General features: G+C 39.8%; 1 protein-coding gene and 1 long non-coding RNA gene across 5 annotated transcripts in view; one reads left to right on the forward strand and one right to left on the reverse strand.

The window, feature by feature from the left end:
• Positions 1-24228, forward strand: part of LOC145429753 (uncharacterized) — a 170887-nt gene that overhangs the window by 114236 nt on the left and 32423 nt on the right. The window contains exon 1 of one of the 2 annotated variants that reach the window (XR_013910042.1): positions 23602-23637. The exons of the other annotated variant lie outside the window; for it this stretch is intronic. This is a non-coding gene — a long non-coding RNA (uncharacterized LOC145429753). Of the gene's footprint in view, positions 1-23601; positions 23638-24228 lie in introns of those variants that run through there. 2 annotated transcript variants of the gene reach the window in all.
• Positions 2830-20871, reverse strand: ampd3b (adenosine monophosphate deaminase 3b). Of its 3 annotated transcripts, none has more exons than XM_026175056.2 (16): positions 20645-20871; positions 17397-17468; positions 12618-12840; positions 12329-12491; positions 11757-11922; positions 10113-10332; positions 9866-9995; positions 9491-9685; positions 9117-9248; positions 7694-7857; positions 7419-7545; positions 6377-6540; positions 6174-6294; positions 5090-5263; positions 4749-4859; positions 2830-3603 (listed from the first exon to the last, which is right to left on the reverse strand). In XM_026175056.2, exons 2-16 carry the CDS (start codon positions 17455-17457, stop codon positions 3427-3429), a joined length of 2328 nt encoding a protein of 775 aa, XP_026030841.2. In that variant the 5' UTR covers positions 17458-17468; positions 20645-20871; the 3' UTR covers positions 2830-3426. The 3 variants fall into 3 exon arrangements, with proteins under 3 accessions (XP_026030841.2, XP_080159872.1, XP_026030842.2); XM_080303746.1 differs by lacking the exon at positions 20645-20871 and adding an exon at positions 17624-17883; XM_026175057.2 differs by lacking the exons at positions 17397-17468; positions 20645-20871 and adding an exon at positions 16188-16466.

The following is a 24228-nucleotide window of genomic DNA, read 5'->3' on the forward strand; positions in this document are numbered from 1 at the left end:
CATGGGAATGGTTGATGATATTAAAGTCCTGTTTGTGGCACATTAGTATATGTGAGGGGGCAAACTCCTCAAGATGGGTGGTGACCATGGTGGCCATTTAGAAGTCGGCCATCTTGGATACAACTTTTGTTTTTTCAATAGATTTTGTTCAATGATGAGGCAAACTTTTATGTGAATGGTGAAGTTAACAAACAAAACCACCGCTATTGGTCTAACACTAACCCACATTGGATGGATTCCTCCAAGACTGTTGGAACAACAAAAGTGATGGTTTGGTGTGGTATATGGGGTACAACGATAGTGGGTCCATTCTTCATCAATGGAAACCTCAAGGCCACTGGATATTTGAAATTGCTACATGATGATGTGTTTCCCTCTTTATGCACTGAAGCTGGCACGTTCCCTGAGTTTTTCCAGCAAGATGGTGCACCACCACATTATGGGTGCCAGGTCCAAGCATTCCTAGATGAACAGTTTTCTGGAAAGTGGATTGGTCGTCGTGGGCCAGTTGAATGGCCCCCAAGGTCTCCCGGTCTGACCCCCTTAGACTTTTATCTTTGGGGTCATCTGAAGGCAATTGTCTATGGTGTGAAGATACGAGATGAGCAGCACCTGAAACTACGGATACTGGATGCCTGTGCTGGCATTTCTCCTGCGGTGTTGCTATCAGTGTGTGAAGAGTGGGAGAAGAGGGTTGCATTGACAATTCAACACAATGGGCAGCACATTGAACACATTTTATAAGTGGTCAGAAACTTGCAAATAACTCATGACAGAATAAAGTTACGTTGAAACCAAGCACCCCATTGTTTTTCCTGTTACATTACCAATAAGTTTGATGTGTCACATGGCCTTCTTCCTATTGAAAAAACAAAAGTTGTATCCAAGATGGCCGACTTCTAAATGGCCACCATGGTCACCACCCATCTTGAGGAGTTTGCCCCCTCACATATACTAATGTCCCACACACAGGACTTCAATATCACCAACCATTCCCATGTTATTACGGTGTATCCATATAAATGGCCCACCCTGTATTTTAACTTATTATAAGTATTTTTTATGTAGGAGACAACAGTTTTGGAATTTTCTTTAATATTATTTCAGTTCAACTATACTAAAGTTAGAATTTTATGTGACCGAAGGTAAAACTTTTGGGTAGTTGTTTTTTCTTTTTTTCCACTGCTGTCACGTTTTGACACCTCAGTTCTCTGGGTTTTCCTGCAAAGTAACAAAGAGATTCATAAAATGTTATCTGGCAATTTAATCCATTCATTCAACTTGAGATTTTACAGGCTCAAAAGATGTGCCGCTCTTTCAACAAGTTCTTCAGAAAATGGCATCTGATCTTGTGGTTACATGACTGTGTGGTCAGGTCAGCAAGTGTTCCAAAAAACTTTACATTTTAAAACTTAAAGAGCATACCTGCATCTGAATCTACATACACCAGTTTCATATTTTTAAACATGCCCTAAAACATAAACTGCTGTGTGGGATGTATATGATGTTGCAACCATGAGGTGGCAGCATTATCCTGCATCGCTTCTGAAAGGAGTCCAAGCATCAGTAAAGGATACTTTTTAACCTGAAAGTGAGTGAAAAGAAGTGTAATAAAACAGATGCGCTCTTATAGCATTATCATTAATAAAAAGATGCTCCCTATTTTGTACTTCATGGGTTTGTGTTCCGGTGGACTGGATGCCTGTTTTCATTTTTTTTATATATTTATATATTTTTTGTTGTGTTAAAAAGTAAAATTTCTGTACAGTCTCCCTTTAATCAAGCCAAGTAATTAGATGTTCAAAACAAAAAAACGACCCCCGTTTAACTGTTTCAAATCAACTCACTACAGTCTGTTTCACAAGTGTGAATAGTTGATGTCATAGCCACTGTCAGTGTGGGGCCTCTGATGAATGTAAAGGCAAAATTCAGAGTCTTCAGTTATTGAGTTTTAAATGGCTCACATTAGCATTGTTCTACAGGTCTGAACAATGGCTGTGTGGGAGGTTCATTTAGAAATAAGAGTAAAAACTACTTTTTCGTGTAGTTTAATGACTGTGCATTAAAAAAGAAAAAGGTTATTGAGAATTTAAAGTGATAACATTTGCAAATGGGCATATGGGGATCATTTTGACCTGTTATTTATTTTGCGTCTGACCTTCAGAGGCCAGAGCTGCTCTGACAGAAGCAATGTCTGCTATGTTGTAGTTAAGATACAAAACTTAAAAAGCTTGTCTTAGTGTCTTTGTATGAACTTTGCAAATGATTATTATCTAACATGTTGTCTTCAGGCTTGGGCACTGTTTCATGACTGAAAGTTATTGATTGACTTATCCTAATGACTAGTCCTTCCACTTGGTTTAGGCTCCAAATTAAAAAAAAAAAATTTAAAAGTGAAAAATAAGATATATTGTTTTTGTTTTTTAACTTAACTTTGTGATAAGGTATTTTAACCTTTCAAGATTTAACGCCCTCAAAAGCCTTCAAAAGTTAAGCTGCTGAGAGACTGTCAGTTTTTTAAAAATGATTTATTTATTTTTTAAACATCAGCTAGCATTCTTATCAAATTAGTGTCAGATGTTTGGCTTCAAAAGAGATACAGAAATATTTGCTGACATCATGAGCCCTCTTTTGCAATTAGAAATTTGTATTCCTGATCACAACTTCCGCTATCATGATGATAAAACACTCACATGTGTGGAAGGTTTTGAAACCTCTCCCCTTGCATGTCGTGTGCAGACAGCAGACGATTGCTCAGTTTAAACAGCATCTGTTTCCTCTGTAACTTATTGGCAGGTTGGTTCAAAGAAAGTTCATGACAAACATCTCTGACATTTCTGTAGCCTTTATTTTAGGAATGGAAAACTATTTAAAAATGACATCACATATATAAAAAGAAAATTCTAAACAGTCACATGTTTGCGAGTGTAACGCAGGTCTTAAATACAGATTTCACTGTAACGGTTTACCTGGCCTTTCATTAACGTCTGTCAAAATTATGCTTGTGCCTGAAATCCATGCACACGGCATAGTCTGACCCCAAACGTATATTATCTTCAAGCAGAGAACATGCAGAACAAAAATCAATTGTTGCTTTCTAACTTTTAAACCATTTCCCCCTTCTTAATGTGTCAATCCAATAGCCACATCCACAGTAAACAACTTGCAAAATGAAAATAGACTGTTATTCTAATGAAACGATATACATGCTGACTGGAAGGTGTTACAATCACATTTTCATTTTGTGACACGAGGTCAAAACACCGCCACCTTTACCAACAAGCACCAAATATGTAGAAAACACTGCATTTTTTCCTAATAAGCATCAGGAACCTTTAGAGGGTGTTTAAAAGATTGTGCTGTCTAGCCTGTGCCCCTTTATCCCTGTGTGACATATCCAAGCACAGTTTGTGTTGGTGTGTTTGGTCACTGAGCTGAACTGTGGCCGAACTCGGTTTTCACTGCATCCACTAGAAAACTGAGCTCATTGCACAGAGTCTCGTAGCGATAGGCCATGCGGATTTGTGCTACATTTGTCCGCCTGATGTCATTGCCCTTCGGTCCATCCTGTAGGTAGTTGGGCCCAATGAAGTGTTTCTTCTCCTATAGGGAGCACGGTTAAAAAGATGTAGGTTGGAAAGTTGCAAATAGATATAATATTTCCAGAATTAACTCATTGTGGAGTTTGAATTTCATTAAAAAAAAAAAGAGATTGCACAGAATAAATATGCACTCAATGAAGTCAGGACTATTGGACTGTCAGACATTCTCTTATCTAGCTTTTCAGTGGTAATAGGATCGGTACTAATCTGAAGGACATATTTTAGGGTTCTTCTTGGATGTGCCGATTGACATTTTTGTGAGCAATAAAGTTTTCGAAAGAAATTACTGGAATATTGTAGAATTTTGGGAAATTAGTTAGCTTTCAGTAAGTCTGCACTGCTATTTAGTGCCTCAAAAAAGTATTTGACCCCTCATTTGGGTTACACAAAGAGAACCCAAATACAGCAAAAAAGCAGTTTTTAAATGATGATTCCATTTATTAACACAAAAACAAACCTATCTGACCCTATGTGAAAAAAGTAATTACCCCTAAACCTAATAACTGGTTGTTAACTACAGTCAGTCATTAGCAATAACTGGCAATGAGTCTTTCAAATCGCTGTGGGGAAATTTTTGTTCACTCTTCGTTGCTGATTTGCTTTAATTGAACATGAACAGCGTGTTTGAGGTCATGCCAAAGCAACTCAATTGGATTTAAGTGCAGACTTTGATTGAACCGCATTAAAACCTTTGTCTTAGTATTTTTGAGCAGTGCAGCTGATGGTGTGTTTGAGATCATCATCCTGCTGTTTAAACCCAAGTCAGTTTGAACTTCAGGGCATGAACTGATCTTTTATTAATAATGAAAAGTCATCCAGCTCCTGAAGAAGCAAAGCAGCACCAGACCACCACCTTTATATGTGACTGTTTGTATAAAGCATTTTTTTTTTTAATGAAATGCTGTTTGTTTTACACCAGAAGTAACAGGATTTCAAACTTCCAAAAAGTACTGCTTTTGTCTTTTTAAACAACCCTGGCAGCAGATCAACTTGAGTTCATGTTTAATACAAAGGTTTGGGACAAAAAAATAAAGAAGTTTTTAGTTTATCTATTATTTTATCCATTGTATCTGTTTCCAAACGCATCATTTTACAATAAGGACTTTTAAAGAGAGCATCCCCCAAGCACAAAAGGTCTGACCTTACCTCATGTGAGAGGCCGCTCTGCAGGACACTGTTCCTGGCAATCTCACACAAATCACAAGTGCTCAGCTTCCACAGCTGAGCTGCAATGGCATACTCCTCCATCAAGGCCTCCTGAAACGTTTCAAAAAAACTGATATTAACAAATGAAATGTTATGATTGGGCTGGCAGGTCTATTTGTACAGCACCCTTCAAGAAGAGAGAAATTTCTTGTATTTCTCTGTGCACCACATACTGACAGTGATTATTCAATTAGTCTCACAGATGTCACCAGACTGGAGCAAATTACTGTGATCAAAGTGACTGTGAAACGGTAAATAAAAAATTCTCCTGTGTTTCTGACCTTGGTGTAGTGGAACTGCATGGGGTCGTCGGTGGACAGGGACACACACAGGCCCTTGTGCAGAAACTCTCTCAGGGGGTTCTTGGAGTACTCCAGGAACAGGCTGTTGTTGCTCAGTGGAGACATGGCAATTGGGACCTGGGCCAGGTAGTATAGATACTGCAACACTGGGCTCTGGGGAGGAGACACAACATAGTAATGCGAATAGAACGATTTTGTTTTGTTATTTTCATTTTATTTGTGGGAAAACTAAATGAAATTACAAGCAGAACAAGTAGAAGTTCAAGGGAAACGTTTTGTAGATGGTGCAGACACGCAAGTCTTCCTAATTATAAGAAGTTATTCAAAACTAAGCGTTAAATCAATATTGACTTTTAGAAACCATATCTTATGTTATGGCACAACAAACCTTGGGCTATGGAGCCCAGAAGATGGCAGCACTCCCCTCTCTCTCTGTGACAGAGAAAAAGCTTTAAACATGCACTCTGGAAAGTGCTTGTATGGAGGATGTGTCCATGTAAACTGACATAACTGACTGGAGCAACATGTAGCCACATTCTTCGCACAGGCATTTGGAAGTTAAGGGCCGCAGCGCTAATCTTAGCAACATTTGTCATACTAATCTAATGTCGTCTGTGTGCAATAATGCAACGTGTTCCAGATTTGAGCAGTATTGAAAACATGATGCAATTATTAGAGAATGTGATTAACTGTTTTAAATCCTTCCTACATATTTATACATGCAGTGTTTAACCTCATCTGTTGGCTGTTTATTTTTCTCTTCACATTTAGTTGGATATTATATTACACAGCAGGAACTTCTCTGGTGTTTAGATATCAACTGGATGGTAAATGGTATTCTACCCAACACATCTTACTCAAACAAGCTGTTTTTGTTCTCCTATGAGCACATCGGAGAGGGACTAAAATGTGACAGCTAAAAACAAGCACTCGTGTGGATTAGCGTGTCGCTGCTCGTTACTGATGGACCTGTTTGCAGAAAATATCATCTGCCAGCATCTTGTGCAATCAGCAAACACAAGACGCTGAGTATCAAACCTCAATATGATTTTAAGGTTTTAACCTTCTTAAGGTTGAGTCCATGGGAGATGTTGTCAGCTGTCAGGAAGGCGGAGACAAGATGAGTGATGGAACCCGCCTCTCCACAGTGGGGACGGAACAGGAAGGTGTTCAGTCCTCTTTGCCTGTAGAACGATCCATAGTTACTTTGTGCACTACTACATGGAAGCCATGTAGCATTAAATGAGACTAATGGGCAGGGCTTACTTGCGGAGGTTGTTGAGAACCATTATGTTGGCATACATGTAGAACAGATAATAGGTGTAGGGAGGATTGTCATCTGTGGTCCATGCCTCAGGCTTCGGGCTCTTGTAAGAGAACATGTGGTCGCTGTGTTTAGATTCGTCATCCACGCTGTCAAATCCCGTCACCTACAGGAAAACAGATTCATATCAGCACATTTGCAAACATAAAGTATATATTACACAACACTGAAATGAACGGACAGACGTGGATACATTTGTTTGTTTCCTTGCAGTTTATTGAAACAATGAATCATTTCATTCACCAAAACGAGCTCCAAAGTTTCTAAGAAAATGTCCTTTGGACTGAGGAGAAAGAACTGGAGCTTTTTGGCCACCCACATCAGCTCTTTGTTTAAAGGAAAAATGAACCCTTATAAGAGAAGAACACCAAGCCTACTGTGAAACATGTAAGGGGATACTTTTGTTTTGGGGCAGCTTTGTTTCATCTGACACAGGAAACATATAATCTGGGCAGAGCACAATGAAGTCTAGAGAGTACCAAGGCATGCTGGTGTGAAAAATACTGCCCAGTGTCAGAAAGCTCAGCCTCAGTCGCAGGTCATGTATAGCTGGGAATAAAACTTTGGACTATTCTTAAATGGCACTCCATGAGACAGGATCTTAATCCTATTAAGCATCTATGGAAACATCTGAAAGTGCAGTGTGGAGTCAGGATCCTTCAAACATGAGAGAGTGGGCTAAACTACCTGTTGTTTGGAAATGCAAACGTCTTATTGTGAAGTACAGAGATCACTTGTTGGTACTGACAACTGTAAACGGTGTTGCCACAAAGTATTATATTAAGGCCACCACCTTGTTTTTTGTCCTGTCATTTACATTTTGTTAAGTAGCATAAAATAATCATCTGATTCTTATGTAAGCTGATATAAGAATCAGATGATTATGTTTTTTTGTTTATTTAATTGTGGAAAGGTACCATAAAATTTTTCATGTCTGTATATGGTTGCTGTTGCACATTAGAACTTCTCCCTTTTGACACTTACATATTTTAAGAACACGTGGACTGCTTTGTGCTTTTGAGGGTTGATTGTAGCCTCAAAGAGGGGGCGGAACACATTCTCCAGTATCTTGGCAAAGCTTGGGATTAATTTCTTTGACTTGAAAATATCACTGCAAGACAAGATAAGCAAATTTAACCCATCTTCCTGCATGTGACACAAACATTTTACAGTTTGTTTGCTTATTGAAAACAGCTGACTGAGAAGTGTAATTATTCAGAACCCAATTATGCTGGATTTAGCCTTCAGTTGATGCTTACTAAATCCTGGGCACTTGGATCATCCATCTCATGTTGGGCGAGTGGACCTTATGCTGGATGAACCACGTCGCTAGGCTCTCCCACTCGCTCGCAGAGCGGCCGTAAATTGACAGACGGGGCTCAGCATGTTGGTATTTGCTCTCCTCCAGCTCCCCGGCCACTTCCTGAAACGGATAACAAACCACAGGAAGAAACAGGATGTTTCTTGATAAAGCAGAAGTGACTAGTTGTAACTGCCCAGTGGACAGATATGGCAACACTGTTTCCAAGTTTCAGCAAAGTGCTTTTTACTGCATATTCCAAAGCATCGCTTAGATGAGCAGCACTACCAGTGCGTGTGAGGCATATATATATATATCTTATTCTAATTCATAATGAATATGACTCAAATCTTTGTACGTGTAGCAACATTTGATTGTATCAAAATGTCACAGTGACTCAGCATGCACAATACCAGGGCCTTAAAAAGTAAAAGCAGCTTTGTGGAATTTAGCCATTGTTCATTTGATTATTTATGTTTGGGCTTTTTCCACAGTGATGTCATAATGTCTAGAAAAAAATATGGGAACAAAACTGGGAACATCCTGAATGAAAAAATGATCCTCTATGAGTTAGCATCTTATAATTGAATCTCTGGGGATGGTGGCCCGTACTTCATTGCTTTAACTGTAGCCAGATTATATCCAGGTCAGTTTCCTCCTTTTCTGTGGGATCAGTTCAAGTTGCACTGATAAAAATGTCAAATGTAGTCAAACAACAGGCTACAGTTTCAAGTTTAAACATCAGTAAATGCACTGTTTCCCACACATAGGCTTTATTAGGTCACGCCTCATATTTGTTGGCTTGCTTTAGCATTTTGTATTTTTGTATATCTTTTGTCTGAATGGGGAAAAAAGGCCTTCATGCTTTCCATGGCCGCTGGCTCTACTAACTAGTTGTCCTCATTATTATTCAGTTGCTAACAGGATCTTGTAAAGCTCAATATGAGGCTGTAGCTCTCATTGGTAGTGCTTGTTCTGCACTGTAGATCAACTGGCACACTGAGACTGCAAACCAGGACTGTACATCTGTAGCGCTAAATGAATTTATACTTAATAGAGATTCACTTGAGAAGCAGCTGATAATGTCCTTCAGTTATCTGTCTCAAAGAGACTGACAGAAGAAAAGTATAAATGTCATTATTTAATTGTTGAATTGCATCTGTGCCTCCTATTTTGTCACCATCTGGATCTGTTTCAACATGAATAATGTAAAGTTGTTCCTTTTTTTGTTCTCCACCTTGGCTATTTACGCGTGTCAAACATGACAGGCCAAAACAAGAGCAAATAAATTCTGCATGTAGTTTGGTGCCTTTACATAATTTCAGTTTAACTACAGCTAAGCAGGCCTTCAAGTGGTGTTAGTGCTTTAACTCATACTATACCTTAATGAGACGTGCAAAGTATTCTCCTTTGATGTAGTTGTCCGCTTTCAGGTAAATCTCCCGCAGTTCGCTGGCCCCCACAGGGTTGTATTTTGAGTTGAACTTATCAAACCGATGAAAGGTTTGCCTTCCCTAGAAGGATAATCGATCGGTCAGACAGTGAGGCTCATGCAGCTCATGTTATCATTTTCATTTCATTAAAGGGACTGCAGTAGAAATTAACAGGAACTGTTAAGCTGTTTGTAAAGATAAACAACCAAACGGTCATTTATAGTCACTGAGTTATTGCCTCAACTGTTTGCATCAAGGACAATTTCTATTTATACAAGGTAATGCTGACATAGGAACAAGTAGAAAGCTTTGAGTTCTCTTACAGCGTGCACGTCCAGAGAGTCTACAGTGAGGTCGTACGGGTCCATGTGGAGGCTGTCAAAGACCTCCTTGAGTGTGAGCTTCTTACTGCCTTTTTCCAAGACCACTCGATCTGCTTCAGTCTGGTATGTGGTCTGTATGAATCTCAGCAGATGCTTCTGGTTCATGCAAGCGGCCGCATGTATATGTGTGTCCACCTGTGTTTGACACAAGTCAGACAGTGGCACGGGGCTTACTGGACAACTCACAGCATCCCTATAAAGTGATATTTATTTATACTGAGAGCACTAAAGTTATGAATAGCTTCTGCTCTAAGTGCGTCAGCCCCTCTCCTCTGTCTGGGGCATCGCAGACTGAGCAGAAAGATTTCAGCCAACCTTTCTAACGTTGTAGAAGTCTCTGTGTGGGACTCTTTTCAGCTCTTTTAGCTCCGCCATTTCATTCAGCATTTCATGCAGGTAGAATTTGGAGCCCAGGAAGTTCAGCCGTCTGTGGCAGTAGGATTTTCTGCGAAGCAAAATAATGAAACAGTTACGAGTAAAATGTAATAAATGTCATTCGGTATCAGTCAAAAGGTTCGTAATGTCAATCTGTTAGAAATATTGACTAAGCTTTTGCACTCACGTTGGGCCGTCAGCTATCATTGCAAGTACATGGCTCAGGTCTATAGCAAATGTCTCGAGGTCGGGGTAAGGAAGGCTGTAAGCTTGCTCTTGTTTCAGGGCCTCAGCACTCTCATAAACATGAATTATACCATCCTTTATCTGCAGCTCATAGTTTAGGTCTTCAGGAATACCCTCCATGGAGTATGGGTCCTCCCCTTCACGAGGGTAAGGCCAGATGTCTGCAGATGATGACAGCAGCTCAATCAGAAGTTATTTCACATTTGCAAAAACAGTCACTCTCTGAAGTGTTGGTTGTAGAATAAAGATTCTTAAAGTGTATTTTTCCTTATTTTCTACCAAATACAAATATACTGTTAAATTAATAATTGCTCCTATTGAATACTGGCAATTTTAAATAAGGATGTCAGCCTCATCAAAGAGAGCAAATATCCTTAATGCCTTCATTTCAGGCTCAAAGCCCTGGCCACACACCTGTTATTTAGACCTTCTGTTTATGAGGGAGATCCGATCAGAAGAAAGACTGTGTGAGGGCAGGTAAAGGAGCTAAGATGGCTTGTTTCACACATTGAGATGTATCCAGGGGCTGAGATAAAGAAGTATTGTTTTGAAGTGTGCAAAATCATGCAAAGCTTCTCTGGTGAAGTGTAAGAATACAAAAACAGGAACTGGAAATGAGTCGAATAGACCTCTGACATTTGAATGAAATGATGGCTAGTAGATAATTCCAACAAGTCTTTCTCTTGACTCATTTGAGGTCAGTTTTTTCAGGCTCTGTGTCAGGCATCGCCCAATCAGGTTTGAGCTCTGATATTTCCATGCCTGTATAACCTTCCCAGTGTATTCAGGAAGGGTGAAATTATACAGTATCTTTTATTTATTTTTCACTTAAACCTAAACTTTGGCTTTTAATTATGACTGAGTTTTGTTTTGTTCTCTTTGTGTGTTTGTTTTACTTTTTATTTTGTACAGCAAGTAACAGCAAGTGATTGAACTTAACCTTAAATGTATCAAAATGAGCAAAAATTATAACAAATAGTAAGATAATTTAAGGCCGGTAAACTTTATTACACTGGAGTTATATTTAAGATTGTACATTTTCTTTATCTGTTGTCTGGATTATTCTCAGGTTCTGTTTCTGACGACATTATCTGTTGTCAGAAACAGGCTGACTGACCTTGGCTCACAGACACTTCACACCATCTCTGGCACACATACAGAGAGGTCTTAAATTAGATCTGCATAGAATAGGTGGCACACAGTAAGTTTTATCTTTATCTCCAATACACAACTAAACATCAAATCATTAGTGAGTTGTTTAAACTGGTCTGAGCACTTTTATTGAATATTGGAGTTGGCATCCTTCGTAAGTTTAATATTGTTTCTGCTCTCTGTGTGAATTGTTTGAGGTTAACGGTGAACTGAAACCTGAACCTTTAATATTAATGGCCTTGCTCCTTTTCCTCTCCATGTCGGAGTATTTCATTGGTTAAACAGCTGAGCTGGTTAAACATCTGCACTTGCGCATGTTGTACATAGCCTCTTGCTGTGTGTGAGCGAGTATATGGAAAATTACAAAACGTGCACTTTTGCAGGAAGATTAAATTGGACATTTTTGACACCAAAAAGGAAAAGTTTAGTAAACCTGGCAGGACTTCATCCTCTTCTAGCCACCTCTCATTTTCAGCATTTCGCAGGAACAGGGCTGTGGTCCTTGGAAATCGGTGGTAGGCCAGCCTGGAGTACTTCTCTCGGATGAACAGGGCTTTGAGGAGACCCTTGGTTGCTTGCTCATAGTCCTCAACTGTGATCTGGAAACATCGTGAGGTTGTTAATTTTTGACTTTTGTTTGTGTTTAACGACGGTGTCTTAAAGGTTCAAGATGGCCTTTAAAGAATAATCTATTTAAACTATGGCACCGAGCTAAATGAAGGATCTCTCCTGTTGCCCTGTCAGCTTACAGCCATCAATGAAGTTTTAACAAGAAAAGAACAACTGTCATGTTTTTCTTTTTCTTGTGTGAAAATGTCATTTTATAAGTATAGAGTGGATCGACTTTTTAATTCTGGGTAAAAACATGTCTCTCATAGGCCAAACATGCATTTTACCACATCATTGGTCTGAATTTAAAAATCAGTTGTTTTTTATCGTATATTTCCTCACTAGGCTGTGGTCCATCTTTTATATTTCAACATATGGACTAGTCTCGTTGATTACCCCTGCACAGTAATCTCCACTGATGGTAACTCTCTGGAAGTCTGGGAAGGAGTCTGAAAGCAAAGATTCAGCAGTGGCGGGTGTTTGCGCTGGGGTAGGTGTCCAATCAGGAGGCATCTGCAAAGATACCGACTGTGACCGCTTCAACTTGAAACTCTTCTTCCTAGTTACACAGAGGGAAAAGAAGCAAGCACTATTTATGCTGAGTATTTTTTGATGGTTTTATTTGTTCTTTTTTGTCTATCCAGAAAGAGAGATATGTTCAGTTAAGCATGTTTCTAATCCATACCTCTTAACTGACTCCTGAGACTGCTGTTCAGCCATCTCCTTTTGCAGCTCCTTCTCTCTAGTCTCTTTCAGACCAATGGGACAGTCTTCTGGGACAGTGAACAGAGCCAGAGTATCCTTGCTGCCTTCCTCCTTCAGAGCAGAGGCGTACACCTTCTCTGCCATCAGACGAACCCTCTCATCCACCTCGTGTATTGACACTTTTGGGAAAAGGCGTGGTAAATCTGAAAAGTATTGAGAACATTTTTTTAGCAACTACCTGTATTTTTCTTACCGGTAAAAGTAGTGTTTAAAAATGTAATCTAATCATATTTCAGAATGCTTCTGTCATTCCAATACTGGTCATTATTAGTCGGAGTTATGTCATAATTATGTTTGAAATCTAAAATGGAACAAAATACTGACATGTTATAACTCGTCTCATAAACGGGTTTAAATATGGGAGTGCTTAAAGAAGAAATAACATTATCTTAGTAATGACAGTAAACATAAATACCAGAAACATAACCCGGAGTGAGGACGGTTGGTTGTGGGGCTGTTTTCCAGCTTCTCATTTCAACACACAGACCAGAGAACGTGTCTTGAGTGGTGTTGGAATTAAATAATTTGCAGTGCCTCAATAATGCTATGCTTTTTTATTAATAAGAGTTATAAAGTCATATAGTGTAGTATTGAGTGGACACAGTCCTGAAAAATAAAGGCATTAGATCATGTGTCCTTGGGGAGTAGAAAGCTGTAGACGCTCGCTCACACTTGCCTTGGAAAAAGTAGATAAGAGGGGACCATCTCTAGTGGAAAGTTATTGAGACACTGTTGTTTAGACTAGAATAAGAGAGCTTCTGTAATAAAACTGTTGTGTTATGCAGGACGCATCTCCCTTCTAGAAGTATTGTGAAAGAGAAATAAAGTGTTAAATGGTCTACTGAGCAGTGTTTTGTCTTCCATCGGATGCCTCCGAGGAATCAAAAGAACTCAGTGAAGTGTTGATCGTTGACAGTGGCTAACTCGTGTTTCAGTGCTTGCTGCCAGTGCAACAGGTAAGTTACAGTAAACAAACTTGTGTGTCCAAGTCTGGCCGCGTGTTCTGAGAGCACACCGCACTGAGGACGGTATGTGACAGCAGGAAAAGCAACAACACTGAAAGCTCCTGCTTACACAGTGCACCTCTGTCGGTGCATCGCCGCGTGTTAATTAGATGTGACTGAAGGGCTGTGATGATAAGCAAGATATTTTTCTGTAGGAAATATCATGTTGATGGAACTTGTGAAACCAGAGCTGCGTAAACGTTTGCAAAACAAAAATTACATAATGATTCGTGAGGTTGTGTTTATTTATTTTTATTATTTATGGTTGTCATCATCCTTACTGGTATATTGTGACACCATTAGTTTCGTGTTTATTTTGTAATAAGTAATATACAGTCAGCGGGCACTTCATTGGGTTGCACCTCGTTCCAGGTTGGAACAACTTTAACTCTTTGTGACACGCATTCAACAAACTGCTGGAAACATTCCTCAGAGATTCTGGTCCATATTGGCTTCATAGCATCGCACAGCTGCTGTAAATATGGAGGCTACCAATCTGTTCCACCACATCCCAAAGGTTCCCTGTCGGATTAAGGTCCGGGGACTGTGGAGGCCGTTTGAGTGCAATGTGGTCAAGAAATGAGTTTGAGATGATCTGAACTCATGCTGCACTATCCTGCTGCAAGCCACCATCAGAAGATGGTACATTGTAAACTTTACACTGTAATACAGGCATTTAAATGGTCAGCATTTAAACGCATTACTGTTTAAAATGTAGTGTTTCAGTAATGATAAGTTGTGCTACATCATTACTCCACCACCACTACTTTGACCCACTGATCCAAGGCAGGATAAATCGGTGCTTTGATGGTGTTTATGCTAAAAAACCGAGACAGACCAGGCAACATTTTTCCAGTCTTCTGTTGTCCACTTTTGATGACCATGTGTGAACTGTAGCCTCAGTTTCCTGTGGCACCTGGTGTGGTCTTATTTGCTGTTGGCTTCCTATCAGCCTGTAGCAGCCTGGCCATTCCCCTCTGATTTTGCCCAGAGAACTGCCGTTCAAACCATCCTCTGTAATCTCCACAGATATATGTGTGGGAAAATCCCAGAAGAAAAGCGGCTTCAAAAATACTCGCCTGTCTGGCACCAACAAACGTGCCACATTCAAACATGTGGAAAAGCACAGCTGTTGAAGTTTATATTATCATTGCCGCTGCAGTTTGCCCTGGGAAGTCAGTCTTTCCTTATTTTGACATTTACCATGTAATATTATCAGAAGGTTAGTTCAGGCTCATGCAAATATTGATTGGCTTATGTTACATTGTAACAGGTTTGCAAGGGTGTCAGACTTGATACAGGTCTGCTATTGAATGGTAGGCATCAGTAAAGTACATTCAAGAATCTTCAGACAGATATCCTGTATGTAGTTCACAGGATTTTTCCAGGCTTGTAAATGGAAAGGAAATATTTGACCCCGTTGTTAGAGCAGCAGTTATGAGCATGCCATCATTTTGGTTCTCAAGGCTTTTTGGTGGGAAACAGTCAAGTTTATTTGTATTAATCTCATTCTCTCATACATGCATGGCATGCTATTTCTGAACTCAGGACCCCCTGATCTTGTATTTTCAGCAGATGAATGACAGAAGATTGGTTTTATATTTTTAATAGCTTCTCCCCCTTGTTTAATTCCCACAGTGTGACAGCTACTGTTGCTACCCAACATCCCATCATCAGTCGAGATGTTTGGATATTCTGATCACCGTGTCATCACTGTGGATATTAACGTTGCAGTCCATGGGGGTCACTGGGACACATCCAGAATATATCCGTGTGAGGATACTGGAATCAACAAGCACACGATAGCACATGCAGCTCCAGTGTATCAGATGCCAAACTTTTCAGCTGCACACTGCATCCCTACTGGTTTACACAACACTCTGTCTGAAACCTGTGAGTGATCTGGAATTCTTCACAGATGATACCGTTAACATTTGCCCTCACACTGACACGCTTGCTGCCTGTTCCTTGGCTAGCACATTTTGGGAGCTGCTGTTTCTGATGAGCCTTTCAGCACGTGTACTCTCTCCCTGCTGGAACAGCTCAACAGTCTCTTGGATGACCTTGATGTATTACACACCCCAGTTATAAAAACCTAACATTCACAAAGCCTCTGACTATGTTGGAAACGTCAATTAAACTGAAATTCTGAAATATTATGATAAAATTTCAATTTTGGAATGATTTTTAAGTTTTCAGTGTGTAACACAAAAATAAAATAAAATCAATAAAATGTGCCAGTATTTCATAATACTCACTTATAGTATATATAAATATCCACCTGTTTCCTCGGCTAAAGACTGCTGCACTTATAGCATCGCTCAGAAAGTCAAATCTAGCTGCTTCTGTGCCTCAGGCAGTAGCCACTGAATAAACATCTTTGAAACTCTTCTTTGAAATTACTCTTTGAATAGTTGTCATCACATTTCATAGTTTTTTTTAATAGAAACATAAAATCAGTAGGGGTAGCACTATCTGTCTCTTACCTTCTGTCGTGATTTGGGCCATGTTTGGCTCTTTCAGTCTCTGCCTGTTGAGTCAGGTATTTCAGCTTTCACGTATCTGTCTCTTGTGGACCCCTTACCTCTTAGCTTTGGCACTGCCACTTCTACAGGTATGGCACTCAGTGGCAGGACTTACAAAACATCTGAGTGCTGCTGACACAACACCTATGTAAACTGTCCTGAGTTCTGGTGACTGTATATTGCTCGTGTCTGTGATGCTTCTCTTCAGGGTTTTCTCTCTGACTGACTCTGTCGGGCTTTGCTCTGCTGTTTATTTGGTCCACTGCCTGTATGTATGATGCAGCTGCTAGTTGTTGTTGTTGTATTGAGTGTCCTTCTATCTCTATTTTAGGGTATTGAGCGCGTCGGGGTAACATGGGGTGCTAATCCAAGCTGGTATGTCACAACTGGCTGCTAACATGTGAGCTCTGATCTGTGATATGGGGCAGTAGGGCAAAAAGTAAGTACTGGCAGCTACAGTCACTGTGTTTACCATGTAAACACTAAAGTAAGGGGGAAAAGCCATCAAACCTAGCTGGCCCTGTAGGAAAAAGTAAAGGTCTCCTCTTGCTAAATTATTAATTAACTGTGAGTAACAGACTTCTTGGAAAACTGAGTTCATTTTCACGAGCCACACCCAGGCGTGACAACAGCCAGACCTGCTGAACCAATAAATCAATTATAGAGGTATGTTAGCAGGCTAAAGACCTCAAATTTAAAGAAAATGGCACCGCCGACCACGCCTCACCAGAGTTATGCAGCCAGACAATGATCCAAAACACACCAAGTAGTCCCTTTTACATACTATTAGAGATCATTCATAAAAGCATTTGTGTAGCAAAGAATCTGAAGAACACGAGTATGAACTTTACTGCAGTAAAAGGAAGCACATTGCTGGTGACAGTCCATCTTTGTATGCAAATTATTTAGTGGTTTGGTTAGTTGGAATCATCTGTTCACTGCCCTCACTTTTATCACACCTATAAGGAGCGCGCACTGTTCAAAAAAGCCACTCAAGGTTGCAGACAGCAGACAGTTTAACTTTAAGTGGTGTGTGAACAGATGCGTGATAAACCGTGTAATAGCTGCATTTGAATACGTGGGAGTGAGACGAATGCCTGTGTTTAGTGAGATCGCTGTTTGTTGTGCTTTTGTATATTATGTTTGTCCTGCATGGTTTTATTTACTCACCCTTTCCCATGCATGGTGTCGACTGTTGCTTCAAAAGGGCCATGTTGATTTTCTTACTCATTTTGAGTTGATCTAGAAGAAACAAAGCTTTAATAAATAACATTGCACACATATGTTGTTCAGTAAGGCAGCATTTACTCAAACTTGACATTGGTTAAAGGTGTCATTTAATGGCTCCTAGCAAAGCAGTACAGCCTTATCTCGCATCACAATCTCTTCTTCCTTACCTTTGTTTGCTTGAGTGATGGTCACACCCAAAGTCACACCCCGAGGACCATGATTTTACACAACTTTGACTTGACTGTTTGAGTTATCGTAGTTTTTGAAATGCTCGTGTATTATGCTCAGATTTAACTTGGAATTTGTTGAAAGGAAGTCAGTGAACTGGAAAGTGGGGAGGTTTGCGTCAGGAAGGACAAAAAGTCTGTGACAAGTCAAACATGGAGATCATCAAGAATGAGATTTCCATACCGGAGCGTCTCTGGTACTGTTAGCGGACAGGGTGACGGTGCAGACTGTGCTGCTGTTGGCCAATGTGGCAACCCATAAAGGGAGGAGCCAAAAGAAGAAGTTGAAATGCATTACTTGTATTTGGAGTGTTCCCATTATGTTAAAAAGAGGAAAGTTTTAGGGATCATCAGACAATATTTAATCTCCCATTTTTGTTTAGCTTTGGTTTGGTTTTATATGAGCAGTTAGTTTTGTTTATTACTTTGTTATTTTATGTTGCCATCATAAATTGAATGTAGCTGTTTACTTGACATATTTTAAGGGACTGGAACTCTAATTTGACTTTTGTAAAATGAAGTATTTTGTGTTTTGGGCAAAACGTTAGTTAAAAAAACAACAACAACAAAACGTCCCACTTAATTTGTTTTGTTTGCATTGAACAACTGTCATTTCAGTAAATTGCTGACAAAAACTGCTCTAACCAGTATGGCCATTGTTGGGACACCTTTGGGAGTGTCTTGTGCTGTGTGGAACCAAAATGAGGGAGGTGGATCCTTAATGCCTTTAGATTTGACTTGATAGAGTTCGTGGTTGCTTGATCAGATTGGAATCTGGGAAGTTTGGAGGCCAAATTAATGTCTTTGGCTGTTGTGTTTCACAAGCTTTTTTTTAATGTTTTCTTAGTTTAGGGTTTATAATCCTATGTATACATTACACAACATTACATTACACACAGCTTTGCGTGTCTCAAAGTTCTATACCAGCATGCAGTGTCAGTGTTGTCACAACATCCATGTGAAAAGTACTGTAGTCATTTTTTAGTATAGAATGCCATTTACATTCATTTTAAACATGAACAATAGAATTAAAAAATATCCACATAATGCATTAGCAGTTAAAGACTGAAAAGAGCTCATTTCAGAAACATTTCTTTCCTGGTACGTGCAGACAGTTGCTGAGCATCAGATGCGAGTGCTGATTCTATAACACATTTTAACTACTTAACTATGTGTTGAAGTGTAACTTTAAAAAAAAAATTTAATTTCTCTATCACCAGTTCACACTCGTTATGAGAACTCCTTTTATAATTTCAGATTAAAGGCTACAACATCGTAAACTCAACTATCTAGCAGTTTTCTATGAAGAAGTATTTGGTGCCAGAAGGTAAAAAAAAAGAAGTCATTTGTAACAGGAAGTGACATCTAATAGACCAGGCTCAGATATTCACAATGCCAACATGACTGAATCCTGTCAGCTGCCATCAGGTGTTATCTCAGTGTTGTAGCGGATTATACTTAAGGAGGTAGTCGTTTTTAGCTGTCTAGAAGAATTTGTCTAAAAAAATACAAAAATAATTGAATCATTAACAAATTACCTGATTGAAAGAACATGAATGAATAAAATCTGTCTGATATTCCAGATCTCAGATAAAAGCTCAAGTTGTCACAAGCTAAAAGTAGCAATCATGTGGCTTCACAGTGGCTGCTCTCTGCCCAGCCTGGAGGTCATTGCAAACTCTCAGTACCTCAGCAGAGCTGGCAATATCATCAAGGACCACTCTCACCCCAGCAATCAACTGTTTGAACTATTACCGTCAGGCCGACGGTACAGGTCACATAAAACCAGGACAAACAGATTCAGGGATAGCTTCTTTCCCAGAGCTATCACCGTAGTAAATAAGCACAAAAACAATTGAACCTATTCCATACTGTCACTGTCATCATATTAATGCTGCTATCCTGTATATATTGTACATACTATTGTTTGAGTACTTACGATTGTTTTTTTGTTCTTTTTATATTTTACATTATATTTATTATTGAAACTTGCACCAAGGGAGTGGCACTCCAATTTCGTTGTACTCTGTACAATGACAATAAAGGCTATTCTATTCTATTCTATTCTATTCTATTCTATTATGTTGCTTTGTTGGTGTAAATAGCCCAGAGAAAACAACAGCAAACCAGTGCAAAAACTCCAAAGGCATGTGCAAACTAAGCATTTCAAAGGAGATTCTGACAACTTGGTACTTGTGGGAAACTTGTCGTTGCCACAGTGTCTTCTTTGATGTGCATGAACTGTTCAAGCACGCACCATGTGCCATGCATAAACTCATCAGTGTCATTTGACTAGATCTGTATCACGGGTTCGTGTCTTTCTAGGGTGTAACGCAGTCTTGTATTTATTCCTCTACAACAGAGGAAACAGAATGAATACCACCCAGTCCTATTTTTAAGGCAATTAGTCGGCATCTAGTTTTGTTTGGGATTTTTCCTTTTTTTTTTTTTTGTATTAGTTAACTAAGACACATGTTGGTACCTGTTGGGAAATGTGCGGCTGCCGTACTTGATCAGGTTTGTTTTGGACTGTGTTGTAAAGAGAGCAAGAATACATCCACAGACATGCTGTGAATTCAACATTAGGAGCAAAGTTTCAGAATAAAAGGAAAAAGAAACATTTTGATGTCAGGCAGCAGTGTTAACCACAGCTAACTGTTGCCTTAAAAAAGTTTGACTGTGCCTTAAGATTGCAGTTTAAGATATATCATTTATTTTGTTTTAATACCTACAGATGCTCACTCCTTTGGAAGCCAAAAAAGCAAAAAGAAAAAGAAATAGAAATATGCACCTTCATATTAAGATCTTTAATCTATATGCAAACTATATCTAGGTATGTCTGCCAGAGCTCACCATGCAAAGGAGGTAAGTGCTAAAAGCAATGCTGGTGTGTTGATAATGACATAAAGTTAATATAAACAATGGAAACACAAAGAATCATTATGACTGCCGTGTACTTACTGTTGGCAGGGCTTTGCACAAAGCTAAAACGTCCTGGGACTGTAGAGAGCGTTGTCAGGTGTCAGCAGACTGAAGCCTTGTCAGTGCAGGTTCCAGCAGACACCGGGCTGGTTCGGGCTGTCACTGCCGGGTTGAAGTATGAAGGAGGTACAAAGTTGGTGTAGCAAACAAGGAAGTAATCTGCATCAGTGTTGTTTGGCAGTAGAGGAAGTGCAGGAGGAAGCGTTTGTATGAACAAGCAGTTCTGTGTCACTTTTTTTAAAAGCCTTGAGACTTCATAAGCCCCACCCCTCTTTGTCAACTTAAGTTGTATGTGTAATTCACTGGGCTGGCGACAAGTCACCGTCTCCTTTTAGGGTATTTGATTAGAGAAAGTGTGTGTGTGTGTGCGTGTGTGCGTGTGTGTGTGTGTGTGCAAATATAAACAAACATGGGGAAGTGACTTTTTTCTATAAAAGGATTGCTTTCTCCACCACTTTGAAAAGAGAAGTAAATTTTGACAACGTTTTTTTTTATTTTTTTTTATTTCAGGTTCCTGTGACCAAGGTCAAGATGTTTGATCCTGACCTGGTCAACAGAGCACTGATATAGAAATGGTGGTCGTGGTGGTGGTGGTGTGTGTGTGTGTGTGTGTGTGTGTAGCATACCACTGCTACACACGTCTGAAATACTAGTAAACTGGTCCTGAGTATGCTCAGCATAAGGTAATGCTACTGTAATGCTTGCAACACCACCATCTGGACAGCGACGGAAAGTTCATTCTCCTCGGTTGGCTAGATACTTTTTTTTAAAGCCCTATACTCCTTTGTGTATTCATGATACTTCTTCTTTATGGTCCAATGCTGCTGTAGCATACAGTGCCACAGCAGCTGCGCATTCAGCAGGTGGACAGGTCAAACTGGTCAAACTTCAAATTTAGGGTGACTCTAAATTTATAAAATGTTGATATTACTTTAACATTGGTGCACTGCAGTTTGTTATTTTTTATTAGCAGTGTTGAGCAACTTACTTTGATAAAGTAATTAGCCCTTTCACGCATAGTGGTCACTACAGTGGACAGCTGTGCTGTTTTCTTGTATTGGTGTCAGTGTTGATGGTATACTTGCACATAAACAACTACAATGGACACCGATGTGTCACTCCATACCCTGCCGCCCACTGGTGGTTTAATGTGCCTATAGATGTATGACATGTTCCATTGCAATTATTGTTATTTAACCCTGTCATGAATAAATTATGACAACCTCAATCAGGATTTTTTTCTTAAGTATTTTTATTCATCTTTTCATGCCTAAAGATGAATAAAAATACTTAAGAAAAAAATCCTGATTGAGGTTGTCATAATTTATTCATGACAACCTCAATCAGGATTGAGGATTTTGCCACTTCAAACAATAATTTCTGTCCACTATAAGATAAATGAAACATTATAAGCCTGATACCTGCAGACCTGAAAGCAGGAGGTGTATCACTTTCGAGCGCTCTCTTTAGAAAACGCTGTTTTTACAGTTTCTTCCTGCAGTAAACATAAAGATAGTATTCAGGAAAAACATTATGTACATTTTTAGCATAACTGGTTTTACGTAGCTTATCAACACAATTTAAAAACTGGTATAAAGTTTGAAGTCCGAACTTTTAACACAAAAGTGGAGACTCGGGGTTGTCTTGTGTTGACATAGCATCATGTTGCCCATCTGTTAATAGCTTGTAGACCCACCTTTAGCACAAATAAGCTGAAGTAATCATTTTCTGTATGACATATCAGTCTCTCAGATTGTTGTGGAGAAAACTTGGCTCACTCATCTTTTCAGCGTTGCTTCACTTCATTCACATTTGCAGACATGCGTTCATGCACTTAAGGTCCCAGTCCAGTTTATTATCTATGTGTTCTCCAAGGTATTTATGATCAATTTTTCGGTCTTTGTCACGTTGAGCTGCAGATGATTCTGCTCACACCATGTGACAAATGGGTCAACCACAGCCCGGTACTCTGACTCATCACCCTCACTGATGCATCCAACCACTGCAGAGTAATAAGAAAACTTCTGAAGATGGCAGGTCTCTGTGTAGTGGCTGCAGTCTGTGGTGTAGAGCAGCGGTCCCCAACCCCCGGGCCTCGGACCGGTACCGGTCCGTGAGTCGTTTGGTACCGGGCCGCGAGAGTTGAGGCTCAGGTGTGAAATGTATGGTTTTCAGGGGTTTTATCGGTTTTCAGTGTTATTTTGTTATCGTTTTTATCGTTTACTCGGTTTTCCTGGGTCTTTTCACGTGTGTTATGAATAAACCTTCTTTTGTTCGGTACCGGTACTAGTTTTATTTTGTTGTATTTATCCGCGACACCTTAAAGGCCGGTCCGTGAAAATACTGTCGGGCATAAACCGGTCCGTGGCGCAAAAAAGGTTGGGGACCGCTGGTGTAGAGGCTGAAGAGGAAAGGAGAGGACGCTACCTTGTGGTGGCCTCGTGTTGCTGATCATCTTGTCAGACACACACAATGTTGAAGACACATATTGTGGTCTTCGTGTCAGGTAATCAATAATCCAGGTCACAAGAGAGGTATCCACTTGCATTCCTGTCAGCTTATGACCCAGGAGGGTTCGCCTGATGGTATTGTATGCACTAGAAAAGTCGAGTGTCCTGATGCATGCTCTATCTTCCAGATAAGGAAATCCCCCAAAATGTATTCTGTTCATCTGGATGTAGCATTTTCAGTGGGAAAAACAGTACATGTGCATAATGACTCAAACTAGCATAAATGCAGAGTCCTGGCCTGACGAGATGTCATAACACAGAAGAGCTAACTCATCAGGCCAGGACTCCGCAGTCTGTCTACACCTACAGGCCAGGGCCACTCATTCAGTGATGAGGATGTATATACCCTGGACAGGGAGGAATGCTGGTTTGAGCAGAGAGTCAAGGAGGCCATTTATGTGAAAAGGGAAAGACATCTTTCACCATCTTACAATGCTCTGACTGCAGCCATTCCCCAACTCTGTAAGTAGTACTCGTGAAAATGTGCATATCAATGATCAAAGAACTGACCTCACAGCCCAATGTTCCTTCAGTGGGCTGGTTTCAGTCATCGTGCAAAGGTAGTGTTTATAAGATTGGGCAAAACCTGCAGTCAGCTGAGACTGAGGAAGTCACTTGGATGAGTAACGTTTTAACGTATTAACATGTACCTCAATGCTCCACAGCAAACTGACGGCATGTCTGTGTTTTTATTGAGGCACTCAAACTTGCTGTTGATCAGTTAATTTGGTGCACTTGATTAACAGCACCTGGTTGTTACCTAAGCTTTGAATTCCTATGGCAGCAGCTTAGTTTTGCATACACAGCTTCTGCAATTTGGCTTTTACTGTATGTCCTGATATGTAAATCCTTAGAAATGAAAGGGTGTACTTTGACCATTTTCAAGATACTGCACATGCAATATGTTGATGAACCACTCCAACATCTTTATTTTGTGGACTGATAGTTCTTTACTGGACTTGACAAGAGAAAGAAAACTTCACATGTCTGTGTGCCATTTGTTCATTACTTGCACATTAAATAACACAGGCAACAGCAATGGGTGAAATATGA

This window comes from Astatotilapia calliptera, chromosome 7, assembly GCF_964374335.1.
Source record: "Astatotilapia calliptera chromosome 7, fAstCal68.1, whole genome shotgun sequence".
In the NCBI taxonomy this organism is placed as follows: domain Eukaryota; kingdom Metazoa; phylum Chordata; class Actinopteri; order Cichliformes; family Cichlidae; genus Astatotilapia; species Astatotilapia calliptera.